Raw genomic sequence first — 13,728 nt, 5'->3', positions numbered from 1 at the left:
ATATTCTTGTCTTTTGTCCGTCTTGTTGCTGTTTTTCGTTTTCATATGTTTCCCGGCTCTCAATGTATACTCTTTCAGTACCTCCAGACTTTCTCCACCAGTTCAGAAGACACATCAGGTTTTCCACTACTTCCGGTTGACATATATTCTTCCGCTTCCACCTTGTTGTTTGAAACCCGCCGGGTTCTCGAGTGTCCACCTTCGTATTTGAGCCATTTTTGGAATGAGTATCTGATAGACTAAATCTTATACTGTCCTGATCCTGCTCTTACGAGCTGCGTGCCAGTAGCATATATTGAACATGAAAGGCAGGCCTAGCTGCGTCGGGTGCGCAGATCACCGTTTTGTAGCATTGGTAAATGTGAGTAATATGGGTGGGTTGCGAGGTTGGTAAGACAGATGCTTGCGGGTTGCTGCGCGGCTAGTGCTAGCGGTCTGCGGCCGGTTCTAATAATAAATCAAGATCATCCCAGGCCGTATAAAAACCTTCTCCGGGCGGATGTGGCCCGCGGGCCTGACTCTGACAATATGTGCTGTTAGAGAAGGAAACCGTTTAGTATTTCACCATAGACCAATGGTGACTTTAAAACAGTTACAGAGTTTAATGGCTGTGATAGGAGAAAACTGAAGATGGATCAACAACATTGTGTTTACTCACAAGGAAGCCGTACAGAATACAAAATATTCCAAAACATGCATTCTGTTTGTAAAAGCACTAATGTAATACTGCAAAATATTTGCAAAGCAATTCACTTTTTGTCCTGAATACAAGTGTTTTTACTGTGGATATTGTAGGTTAGTTTTGTGGAACTAAATACCAATGACAACACAGAAATGACTTGGGACCACGCTACTTATGAATTTTTCAAGCCTCTATTAGTTTGCTTGGCTTGTCTGCTCATTATGCGATATTGCTGTAATCGTATAAGGGGACTGGGGAGGTTTTCAGATAAAAAAATAAACTGAATGCACAGGCACAGGCAAAATCCTAGAGAAGAGGCTGATTCAGTCTGCTCTCCACCAGACACTGGGAGATTCACCTTTCAGCAGGACAATAACCTAAAACACAAAGCCAAATYTACACTCTAGTTGCTTATCAAGAAGAAAGTGAATGTTCCTGAGTGGACAAGTTACAGTTTTGACTTAAATCTACTTGAAAATCTATGGCAAGACCTGAAAATGGTTGTCTAGCAATGATCAACAACCAATTTGAAAAAGTTGGAAGGATTTCCAAAATAATAATGGGCAAATGTTGCACAGTCCTGGTGTGGAAAGCTCTTAGAGACTTACCCAGAAAGACTCATAGCTGTAATCGCTGCCAAAGGTGCTTCTACAAAGTATTGACTCCGGGGCGTGAATACTTATGTAAATGAGATATTTCTGTATTTCATTTTCAATACATTTGCAAAAATAGGTTTTCACTTTGTCATTATGTGGTATTGTGTGTAGACAGGCGAGACAAATAAAATAATTTAATCCATTTTCAATTCAGGCTGTAACACAACAAAATGGGGAATTAAGTCAAGGGGTATGAATACTTTCTGAAGGCACTGTAAGTACCTAACAGTGTGTGCCGTAAGTGTATCTGAAGTATTTTATAACTGTAGAACCTGTCATTGGTTCTACCTGGAACCGGAGGTAGTGTTTTGGCAAGTGTCTCATTCCACTCATTCCAGTGTCTGTGGGTATTTGCTCCTCCCTTGCACTTGATTGATGAATTATGGTCACTAATTAGTAAGGAACTCCCCACACCTGGTAGTCCAGGTCTTAATTGAAAGGAAAAAACTAAAACCTGCAGATCCTTGGCTCTCCATGGAATGAGATTGACACCCCTGCCCTACAGGGACAAAATGAAGAACCTTTTTTGGTACAAACTAGCACCTTGTATTTTGAGAGTGTATGATTGGACGAGTAGTACTATCTCATAGCAGGACTTGATACAGTATAACCTATAGGTATACTTCAAATCACACTCATGTACAGTGTCAAACGAGTATGCATTATTTACTGTACATGCCTCACAAGGATGTTTTTCTCGTTTAATCCCATTCATCAAAAAATCGTATTATTTTCTGTTGTCTGATTGTGTAATTTTGGGCTTCTCCTGAATTAGCTTGATAGGGAGACAGTACTGCAGCACCCAACCCTAAATGATTCACTTCCTGTTTAGCTTGGTGCAAGACTTTTGAGCGGTCCAAAAATAAATCACTACAGTTGAGTTTTTCCGAGAGGCATCCTGCTATCAGACACTTCCTAAGATAACTGTGATTGAAGTTTCAACAGTTGTCCAATTGACCCAGATACAAGTGAGAGTAGCTTCCATCTCTCATTTCCTCTCCTAAAACAACTCACACTAGGCAGTGTTTTTCCRGGAGCACAGCACAAGGTGGTTTAAAATCTCAATACTTTTGGCTCAACTACCTATGTTTGTCTCAAGSTTCTTCACTCTTGGGGATGCAGGCTTTTGTTCCMGCCCAGCCATAAAACACCTGAATCAGCTAATCAAGGTTTTGATTGGTTGAATCATGTGTAATGGTGCTAGCCACACTGAAGACAATGTGGCCCTCCAGAACCAAGAGCAAAGACCTCTGATCTAGATGGAACCGTAGTGGGAGGATTCTCTTACCGGATGGTTCCGCTGAATAAGATGGGGTCCTGGAGGATGATGGAGAATCGAGACCTCAGGGTCTGCAGAGGCAGCTTGGCGATGTCAATGTCATCAATGATGATACGCCCTGTTGGGAGAGTTGATCAGCTATGTTGGATTGACCCAGTCAAGCACAGGAGCTTATCGGGAACTTTAGTTTTAGTGTCGTAACAGTAGGCAGTGTTTACCCTCGAACATGTCGACCATGCGAAAGAAGGCCAGTGAGAAAGAAGACTTCCCACTTCCTGTCCTGCCACAGATCCCCACCTGGAAACCACAGGAAGTCTGTTTCATCTTCATCACCGCTACACAAGTCTACAGTCTAAATTCTCGACTCCCTTCCTTCCATTTTTCTCTATGATACCTTCTGCCCAGGGCTGATGTGGGCGTTGACTTGTTTGAGGACAGGTTTCAGGGTGGTGTCGTAACGCACACTCAGGTTCTCAATCTGAATCTCCCCCTGCTGTGGCCAGCCATCYGGCACCTGAGATGCGGCTAGAGGGAGAGAGGGGGAGAGATAGGAGAGACAGTCAGAGAGAGRKAGAGACAGGTGAGCGCCAGGAAAAGCAGAAGAGAGAGCTGTTCTGTGGCGACTAGGTACGGTGAGGTTGGGATGTCCCATGTTCCACAGGAGTAAGCCTTTACTCCAGAACTTGAGCATGCCTGGAATATACTGTAGGCAGTGGTAAAAATTGAACCAGAGCTACCCAGTTTGGGCTGAAGCTAGGGTTAGGTTTAGACTTAAGGGTTCAGGTCAGTGCATGATTAGGGTTAGGGTTGAACCGGGATGTGGATCGGAAACTAGTGTTAGCGTAAGGGTTGGGGCTGGACCTAAGAGGTGGTACGGTACTCACTGAGCAGTCCTTCGTAGTTCTCAGGCTCAGTCTGCAGCAGACCATTGATTCTCTTGACTGAACCCAGCTGAACCTCCATGTCTGCCAGGTTACGAACCATCCAGTTCAGGTAGTTAGACACCTGGGACACAGAGACACAGTCCGATCAGACAACCTCATTATGGACCTGCAGAGAGACAGGTACTGTAACGAAGGTGGAGACATGAGTTTCACTAAATTAGGGGCTTGACCTCAGTCCTTTCATCAAGAAATATGTGACTATATTAGAGGTTAGACCTTAGACACACACACAMACAAAAACCAGAACGGTCCTCACCATGAGTGCGTAGGTGAGTCCCAGTCCTACCAGGCCAGTGGAGAGGTGGTTATACAGAGAGTTAGTGATGGAGGCCACAGCTGCTATCAGAACCACACAGGCACCTATGTACTCCTACAGTATAGAGAAACAGCATAATAGTGAACATACAGACCCATATGTATCCTAGTGTACAGAGAAACAGCATAATAGTGAACATACAGACCCCAATGTATCCTAGTGTACAGAGAAACAGCATAATAGTGAACATACAGACCCCGGATGTATCCTAGGTTACAGAGCAACAGCATATAGTGAACATACAGATGTATCCTAGTGTACAGAGCAACAGCATAATAGTGAACATACAGACCCATATGTATCCTAGTGTACAGAGCAACAGCATAATAGTGAACACACACACTTATATACTCCACGGAGAGAAAACAAACCGTTAACACACAGGTAACCATTTAGTGCCATAGAAATAGAAAAAATACTCYGTATCAAATCCATATCATCCTGTCRTATTCAAAATTCCCATAGAGGAAACAGTCACCCAATAAAAGGTGAGAAAACATGGAAGAACTTGATCAGCACGGGCCATACAAGTCAAGTAGAGTAAACTCTAGTTTAGAGTAGAGCTCATTACCATGCGGACCTCTAGCCAACGATTGGCTGCTGTGAGAAAGAGCGAGGCGATGTTGTTGGCATCAGTGAACTCCAGTAACCTCTGTCTGAACTTGGGCTCATACCTGGGAGGAGAGAACCAYTGAGTAACATGTGTAAGTGGTGAAACACACAAACTCCTAGCCGTTGCTGTCAAAATGGATAAGTTTAAAAAAAATCTTTACTTGAAGGCCCGGATGGTGGTGAGGCCCTCCACTGTCTCTGAGAAGTGGGACAGGAGAGGGAGCTGGGTACTATCCTCCAACTGCTGGAGGTCCCTGACCAGGGAAAGAAAGAAAGCAGGAGATGGAGAGGGAGATACAAGATAAATAAAGAGACAGACAAAGGGGGGAGATACTGCAGAAACTGAATACACAGCAGCAAAACAAGTGACAAAATCCCAAACCAAGAGCTCACCTAGAAGCGACCCGGAAGTACTTCTGTATGAAGTAGCARGCGATGGCCAGAGGCACCAGAGCAATGAGGAACACAGGGGTCACGTAGGAGATAACCCCCAGGGCCGACACACACAGCAGGGTGGAGCGACTCAGACACTCCAGGGTGGCAGGGATGTGCTGRGGACACAACCACCAATGAAACATTACATTGCTACCATCTACCAGGAAAAGCAAGCAAAGSGTTCAAAGGCTGAAGCTACTGCCACAGCCATGAAGACAAATAGGAATTTGAAAGTTCCAAGGCAGTATGGTGGTGGCTATTGCCACTGTTAACACACAGAGAAAGGTGGTGCTGAAATACCTGGTCTATGGTGTTGGTGTCAGAGGAGAACCTGTTGAGGATGCTGCCCAGAGGAGTGGTCTCAAACAGCCTGGAGGAGACAACCACATACTGTAGATACACCTTATACAGCATGGTTCATATTTACAGCAGATTATTATACCTGAAACGTACAGTTATAGTCGGAAGTTTACATACACTTAGGTTGGAGTCATTAAAACTCGTTTTTCAACCACTCCACAAATTTCTTGTTAACAAACTATAGTCTTGGCAAGTCGGTTAGGACATCTACTTTGTGCATGACCACCTGGAAGACGATTCTTTGTCCACAGTAGGCAACTTGGTTTTTTTACAGAAGGTTATTTCACTTATAATTCACTGTCTCACAATTCCAGTGGGTCAGAAGTTTACATACACTAAGTTGACTGTGCCTTTAACAGCTTGGAAAATTCAGAAAATTTATGTCATGGCTTTAGAGCTTCTGAAAGGCTAAGGACATAATTTGAGGCAATTGGAGATGTACCTGTGGATGATTTCAAGGCCTGCTCTTCAAATCAGTGCCTCTTGCTTGACATCATGGGAAACTCCGAAAAAAATTGTAGACCTACACAGGTCTGGTTCATCCTTGGGAGCAATTTCCAAACGCCTGAAGGTACCACATTCATCTAGCTAAACAATAGTACGCAAGTATATAACACCATGGGACCACGCAGCCGTCATACTGCTCAGGAAGGAGACGCGTTCTGTCTCATAGAGATGAACATACTTTGGTGCAAAAAGTGCAAATCAATCCCAGAACAACAGCAAAGGACCTTGTGAAGATGCTGGAGGAAAACAGGTACAAAAGTATCTATATCCACAGTAAAACAAGTCCTATATCGACATAATCTGACAGGCTGCTCAGCAAGGAAGAAGCACTGCTTCAAAACCACATAAAAAAGCCAGACTACGGTTTGCAACTGCACATGGGAGACAAAGATCGTACTTTTTGTCCTCTGGTCTGTTGAAACAAAATAGAACTGTTTGGACATAATGACCATCGTTATGTTTGGAGGAAAAAGGAGGAGGCTTGCAAGCCGAAGAACACCATCCCAACCGTGAATCATGGGGGTGGCAGCATCATGTTTGTGGGGTGCTTTGCTGCAGGGAGGGACTGGTGCACTTCATCAAATAGATGGCATCATGAGGCAGGAAAATTAGGTGGATATATTGAAGCAAACATCTCAAGACATCAGTCAGGAAGTTAAAGCTTGGTCGCAAATGGCCCCAAGCATACTTCCAAAGTTGTGGCTAAATGGCTTAAGGACAACAAAGTCAAGGTATTGGAGTGGCCATCACAAAGTCCTGACCTCAATCCTATAGAAAATTTGTGGGCAGAACTGAAAAGGCGTGTGCGAGCAAGGAGGCCTACAAACCTACTCAGTTACATCAGCTCTGTCAGGAGGAATGGGCCAAAATTCACCCAACTTATTGTGGGAACCCTTGTGGAAGGCTACCCAAAACATTTGACCCAAGTTGAACAATTTAAAGGCAATGCTGCCAAATACTAATTGAGTATGTAACTTCTGACCCACTGGAATGTGATGAAAGAAATAAAGCTGAAATAAATCATTGTCTCTACTAAAGGGGAATTTTTACTAGGATTAAATGTCAGGATTGTGAAAAAAGGAGTTTAAATGTATTTGACTAAGGTGTATGTAACTTCCGACTTCAACTGTAGTTTTTAAAGCTCATCTGTACCACCTTGAGTAGAAAAAGCTGATGACACATCAGCAATGTTTCTGTTACAAATTCTATTCCTCTGAGGATTTTGAGGAATTGAATTTTAAAGCAAGAAGACAATGGAAGTAACTTTTCTCTCTTGCCCACCACATCTAAACGGTTTGGTACAGAGTAGTGTTGGGTTCGTTCACGAACGAGTGGCTCTTTTGACGGATCTTCTTGGTGAACGTCGGGAACCCGAGATCCATCGGTGAAAGAGCCGTTCATTGGTGGCTCCAAATTTGCATACTGCTACACACTGCTTTTTGAGCTCAAAACAATGTTTTTCTGCAGACAAGGTAGAAAATATTATCTACAAAGAGGGTGAATCCTGATTGCAGAAACAATCAGTAGAGGGGGAGAGCGTGTCAATCTGGTCCACGCTGATTCTTTCAGTGCCAAAAAAATATATCTTCTAATAATTTGGCCAGGTACACATTTATTTGAACATGATCTGATAATGGTAACCTAATTTTGGGCTTCACATTGGACATGAGCTTTTTTTTAATGGTTCTAGGTTGATTTCTTTGTGATTTTGAACGAAGAGCCGTTGGGAGCCAAATGAGCTGGCTCCCCGAAACAGACTTAGAATGCCCATCACTAGTACAAAAGCCCAACCACAAGAGTCATTAGTTATCGGTGATCTGACATCTCGCGTGGCGTTGCCGTGGTTTCAGTGTGTGGCAGGCAGATGGGCCTCTGGTAATGGGGCGGAACACAGTGTTTACGGTGTCTCACCAAGCAACCCAAAATGACCGATCATCACACACACCACACGCATTATACACAGGCACACACAACTCACACAACTTGCCCTCCCTAGAGTAGTAATAGTACCATAAAATGCACGTGATGCATCAAACCTACACATGAACGCCACACCTTTACCTCATAGGGCAGTATGATCTTGCTGAGCAGGCTGTGGTGTAGTTCTTTTGGCCACTCTCAGGCCTGTCCACTCTACGGCCACAGAGGTGACCAGACACAGAACGATGCCCAGACAGCACAACACACTGAACACCGACAGGTACCACGACGTGGCTGACACCACACTCCTACAGGGGTACACAGGGAGAAGAGGTGGGTTAGAGAGCTGTGTGTGTGTGTGTGTGTTGTGTTGGTGTGTGTGTGTGTGTGTGGTGTGTGTTGTGTGTGTGTGTGTGTGTGTGTGTGTGTGTGTGTTGTGTGTGTGTGTGTGACTAGACATCAGGATATATGAAAACAGTAGCAGCACTGTATATGATGATTGTACGTTGCGTGCGTGTAGAGTCAGTTTAAATGTGTGTGCATGTTATGTGTGTGTAAGCAAATTATGAAGTGTGTGTGTATGTAGTTTGAGCTTCATCACACTCTGGGGTCATTAGAGAACACGTCACAAACCAAAATAACATCACACCCCTTCTCTCACGGACACTCTCTCTCTCACAYACACAGAAAAATACTATAGTTTAATATAGAATACTACAGTACTTACTATAGAAKTCTATAGTMAATTGTAGAATACTGTAGAATACTACACTACACACTCTAGTATCCCTCAATCATTGGTAGTACTTACTATAGAATGTTGTAGTACACTGTAAAAAAATACTATAGTAAATACTAAAGTATTATCCGAGAAAAAAAACATTTACTACAGTTACGTCCACAAAAACACTACAGTCCGTAAAAACACTACATTTAAAAAAATTGTTTATGGAAAATGTACTCTTTTAGTATTTCTTCAGGAGGTTTCCTCAAGGAGAAAGCCTCCACTTCTATGTCAAAGATAATAAAACAAAAACACYATAGTAAATACTACAGAAATGTGTGCAAAAACAATACAGTAAATACTATAGTATAAACTACAGTTATTTTACTACAGTATGTATACTATAGATAACTGTAAATACTACAGTAAATACTACATTATTCATTGTAGTGTCTTTGCTGACTTAATACTACAGTGAATACTACAGTGAAGTCAGYCAAAGCACTACAGTGAATACTATAGTATGTATACCATAGTATACTGTCGTATCTTTTCAAGTGGTCACACACACAAATACATACCAACACCTAGTTCCCTCTCAGAGTAACCCTGAGCTCTACCATCTGTACCATGAACTCTAGTGATGAGGAATAGTGACTAATGAGGCAAGAATTAGCTGACTACGTTGGCAAATGAATGAAAGTCACCAAAGCTGAACCGGCTAAATTTGGACATGGGTGAAACAACTGCTGACACTATATGTGGGCCCCCACACCACCCCTACCCCTCGCTCCCTCTCTTTCTTTTCTCTCCATCTCTCTCCCTCTATTTGTCTGCCTGTCTCTATGTCACTCTCCATCTGTGCCCTGTCTTCTTTCCCTTCCTCTCGCCTCCTCCACGCTAATCCAGGGCAGTGATATTAAAAGATAAAGGCTAAATTAACCCCTGAGGTAATCTATATAGCGATTTAACACAATCAAACATTCAGAGCCAAACCCCCTCTAGCCAAGGATAATAAAGTGACTGGGGAAATGAAAGGGATATGTCTTACAAGTCAAATAATTAATTTATGTTTCCTTCAGATGAATTAATCAGTCAGACAATCACTGTAAGGGCCTGACAAAATGAATGGGCTTCTAATTCAAGGTCAAAGAMAATTTAAGGGTTCTGTGCGTTGGAGATTTCTTATGTCCTCCCCAAAGTGTGAAAGACGGAGGGGGAAAACACTGAAGCTAATGAACACAGAAACACCTTTGATAATCAGACATTTGGGATGTAACCCATATGGGTGTGTGTGTGTGCAATTGTGTATGAGTGTGTGTGTGACGGGGAACAGCTGTGTTTGAGCCCCAGAGGGAGATGCAGCAGTGATTGTCATGCATACTGTCAGTCTTTCTGTTGCCAGATTGAGGTTTGTTCGGTGCAGTGGGCACGAGGTAGCCCTCACAGCTGCAGTGTGCATTGGGTCTCTGTTAGATAGCGTGACAAAGGTTTGGAGTGTCCCCACATGTCTGTGGCTAAATTGGCTCTGGTTAGAATCACTAAAGCAATAGGGCATTGTGTGTGTGTGTGTGTGTGTGTGTGTGTGTGTGTGTGTGTGTTGTGTGTGATGTGGGTGTGTGGTGTTGTAGTGTGTGTGTGTGTGCTCACGTAGTGTGTTGTGAGAGAGGGAGCGAGACTATGATTAGGCTAAAGTGTAAAAGTACGTGAAGTGCAGACATTCTATTGTATGTGTGTGTGTGTGTGTTTGTACTGCGTGTGTGGGCGTTAACATCTCTGTATCAGCTGCTGTCCCCTGCCACCCTCTGGATGACTGTAATGAAATGTGACCTGGCATTAAGCGAGGACACACAGTCTATTAATAAGAGGCTGGGTTTTAGTAGCGCCAGGATAACCCGCACACCTGCCACGGCCCTAATGTGTGAATGACCCGCTGCTACCCTCTCCTGTAATTATAATTGCACGCTTGTGTGTTGCGTATATCAATTCCTAAGTAATAAGTAATTACCACGGTAATACACCACTCTAATTACATTCACAATAGCAAGCCATTTGTAAAAAGGTATCTAAGTGTCCAAATATGATTGTTATATTATGAATACACAATGAGGGTTGGGAGAGACATTGCCATGATGAGAATATCAATCCCACCTTTTGTGAGGGTAACATTTATTTGGAACCTGAGAAACGCTTCCGGTTTATAAATACAATCAACAGAGACCGATGCACAAAAAAATAATTATATATATATATATATACACACACACAAGGGTCAACTCAGATAGTCTGTGTAGAATTTTTTTATAGCTATTTAGTTAGAGCCATTTAGAAGACTTATGCTTGGTGTATATAACTGTTCATTAGCCTGTTGGTCGTCAGACTTGATGCAGTGGTACCGTTTCCGTGAGGAAGCAGAGAGAACCATCTATGGCTTAGGATGCTGGAGTCGTTAATGATTTTCCGCGGCCTTCCTTTCACACCGCCTGATATAGATGTCCTGGATGCAGGGGTTGGCCCCAGTGACTGTACTGGGCTGTCCGCACCAACCTCTGTAGCGCCATGCGATCGAGGCGGTGCTGTTGCCATATCAAGCAAGCAGCTGCAGCCAGTCAAGATGCTCTCGATGGTACAGCTGTGGAACTTTTTGAGGATTTGAGGGCCCATTCCAAACCTTTCCAACCTCCTGAGGGGGAAGAGGCTCTGTCGCACCTTCTTCACGAATGTGGGCATGTGGAGCATGAAGTCCTTAGTGATTTGGAGTAACTTGGAGCTCTTGACCTGCTCCACTGCAGCCCGTCGACTGGGATGGGGGCGTGCTGCCCTCCATTTCCTGTAGTCCAGATCAGCTCCTTGGACTAAAGTTGAGGGAGAGGTGTTGTCCCGGCACCACCCTGCCGGTAACTGACCACCTCCCTGTAGACTGTCTCATCGTTGCCGGATGATCAGGCCTACCCACCGTCGTGTCGTCGCAAACTTGATGATTGTGTTGAAGTCGTGCAAGCCCAAGCAGTCGTGGGTGACCAGGGAGTACAGAATGGGACTAAGCACACACCCCTGTGGGGCCCCCGTGTTGACGGTCAGCGTGGCGGAGGTGATGTTGTCTACCCTCACCCCCTGGGGTCAGCCCGTCAGGATGTCCAGGATCCAGTTGCAAAGGGAGGTGTTCAGTCCCAGGGTCCTAAGCTTGGTGACGAGCTTGGAGGGAAAATGGTGTTGAACGCTAAGATGTAGTCAATGAACAGCATTCTTTCATAGGTATTCCTCTTAACTGCAGAGGCTTTAATCCAAACAGATCTAAAGGGTTTTTAGGTCTTGACACAGTTTTCCCATTCATGCAGTTCTTAATTGATATATGCAAATGAGACTAAGTGTAGCTCATGGGCAACACACACGTATGGAGGATCCATCTGAGAGAGTTTATGTTCATTACGTCTAGGTCAGAAGTACTGCATGTAAATCAATATTTGTTTTGTTGGTAACATTATTTGATGGTGCTATTTCAAATGTATTTACCTGGTATCTAAAATCAACATTGTAGTTGGCTGAATTATCATGTACAGTGGCTTGCGAAAGTATTCACCCCCGTGGCATTTTTCCTATTTTGTTGCCTTACAACCTGGAATTAAAATAGATTTTTGGGGGGTTTGTATAATTTGATTTACATAACATGCCTACCACTTTGAAGATGCTAAATATTTTTGTGTGTGAAACAAAGAAATAAGACAAAAAAACAGAAAACTTGCAAAGGGAGGTGTTCAGTCCCAGGGTCCTAAGCGTGCATAACTATTCACCCCCACAAAATCAATACCTTGTAGAGCCACCTTTCTCAGCAATTACAGCTGCAAGTTTCTTGGGGTATGTCTCTATAAGCTTGGCACATCTAGCCACTGGGATTTTTGGCCATTCTTCAAGGCAAAACTGCTCCAGCTCCTTCAAGTTTGATGGTTTCCGCTGGTGTACAGCAATCTTTAAGTCATACCACAGATTCTCAATTGGATTGAGGTCTGGGCTTTGACTAGGCCATTCCATGACATGTAAATGTTTCCCCTTAAACCACTCGAGTGTTGCTTTAGCAGTATACTTAGGGTCATTGTCCTGCTGGAAGGTGAACCTCCGTCCCAGTCTCAAATCTCTGGAAGACTAAAGCAGGTTGACCTCAAGGATTTCCCTGTATTTAGCGCCATCCATAATTTCTTCAATTCTGACCAGTTTCCCAGGCCCTGCTGATGAAAAACATCCCCACAGCATGACGCTGCCACCACCATGCTTCACTGTATGGTATTCTCGGGGTGATGAGAGGTGTTGGGTTTGCGCCAGACATTGTGTTTTCCTTGATGGCCAAAAAGCTCAATTTTAGTCTCATCTGACAAGAGTACCTTCTTCCATATGTTTGGGGAGTCTCCCACATGCCTTTTGGCGAACACCAAACGTGTTTGCTGATTTTTTTCTTTAATACAATGGCTTTTTTCTGGCCACTCTTCCGTAAAGCCCAGCTCTGTGGAGTGTACGGCTTAAAGTGGTCCTATGGACAGATATTCCAATCTCCGCTGTGGAACTTTGCAGATCCTTCAGGGTTATCTTTGGTCTCTTTGTTGCCTCTCTGATTAATGCCCTGCTTGCCTGGTCTGTGAGTTTTGGTGGGTGGGCCTCTCTTGGCAGGTTTGTTATGGTGCTATATTCTTTACATTTTTTAATAACGGCTTTAATGGTGTCTCGTGGGATGTTCAAAGTTTCTGATATTTTTTTTATAACCCAACCCTGCTCTGTACTTCTCCACAACTTTGTCTCTGACCTGTTTGGAGAGCTCTTTGGTCTTTTTCCAATGGTGCCCCTTGCTTTGGTGTGCCCTTGCCTTGGTGTGGCCTTTGCTGTGGTGCTTGGCGGAGAGACATAGCCATAAAATGGATGCGGAAAGAAGAAGGCAGACGTGTCCCACGATCGTTTTTTGTTCGTTTATTGGTTGTTGTTTGTTGTCGTTTTTATTACTTATTTTGTACATAATGTTTTCCGCCCGTTCTTATGACCGAAAATAACTTCTGGACATTAGGACTCTTGGATTATACACACGGCTGGCAGAATCTTTTATCTTAACGAGTCTGGCTGGACAACCCCCGAAAACGCGACGATTAAGTACTGGCTTTTCCCTTCCGGAAACAGGCCCAGATCCGCGTGGATTTGCGTGAAGAGGGAGGCGGAGAAAAAGGGGAGAGGGGGCGTGCTGCCTTCTGAGATTCGTGGAGGTGAATTTTGGGATATAAAATCGATGACTCTACGCAGAAGATTACTACCACTG

At 43.8% G+C, this 13,728-nt stretch overlaps 1 protein-coding gene across 1 annotated transcript in view; it reads right to left on the bottom strand.

Moving 5' to 3' along the window:
* Positions 1 to 13,728, bottom strand: part of LOC111962152 (ATP-binding cassette sub-family C member 8-like) — a 141,341-nt gene that overhangs the window by 8,288 nt on the left and 119,325 nt on the right. Inside the window, 12 exon segments of the mRNA XM_070442952.1 lie at positions 2,627 to 2,735; positions 2,836 to 2,914; positions 3,012 to 3,142; positions 3,502 to 3,622; positions 3,818 to 3,931; positions 4,449 to 4,551; positions 4,651 to 4,743; positions 4,883 to 5,040; positions 5,225 to 5,314; positions 7,853 to 7,900; positions 7,902 to 8,000; positions 8,002 to 8,019. Of these exon segments, the coding sequence (XP_070299053.1) occupies positions 2,627 to 2,735; positions 2,836 to 2,914; positions 3,012 to 3,142; positions 3,502 to 3,622; positions 3,818 to 3,931; positions 4,449 to 4,551; positions 4,651 to 4,743; positions 4,883 to 5,040; positions 5,225 to 5,314; positions 7,853 to 7,900; positions 7,902 to 8,000; positions 8,002 to 8,019 (1,163 nt within the window).

Source organism: Salvelinus sp. IW2-2015, linkage group LG4q.1:29, assembly GCF_002910315.2.
Source record: "Salvelinus sp. IW2-2015 linkage group LG4q.1:29, ASM291031v2, whole genome shotgun sequence".
Lineage (NCBI taxonomy): Eukaryota > Metazoa > Chordata > Actinopteri > Salmoniformes > Salmonidae > Salvelinus > Salvelinus sp. IW2-2015.
The sequence above is the reverse complement of the archived record's forward strand: the minus strand, read 5'-3'. Positions and strand labels throughout refer to the sequence as shown.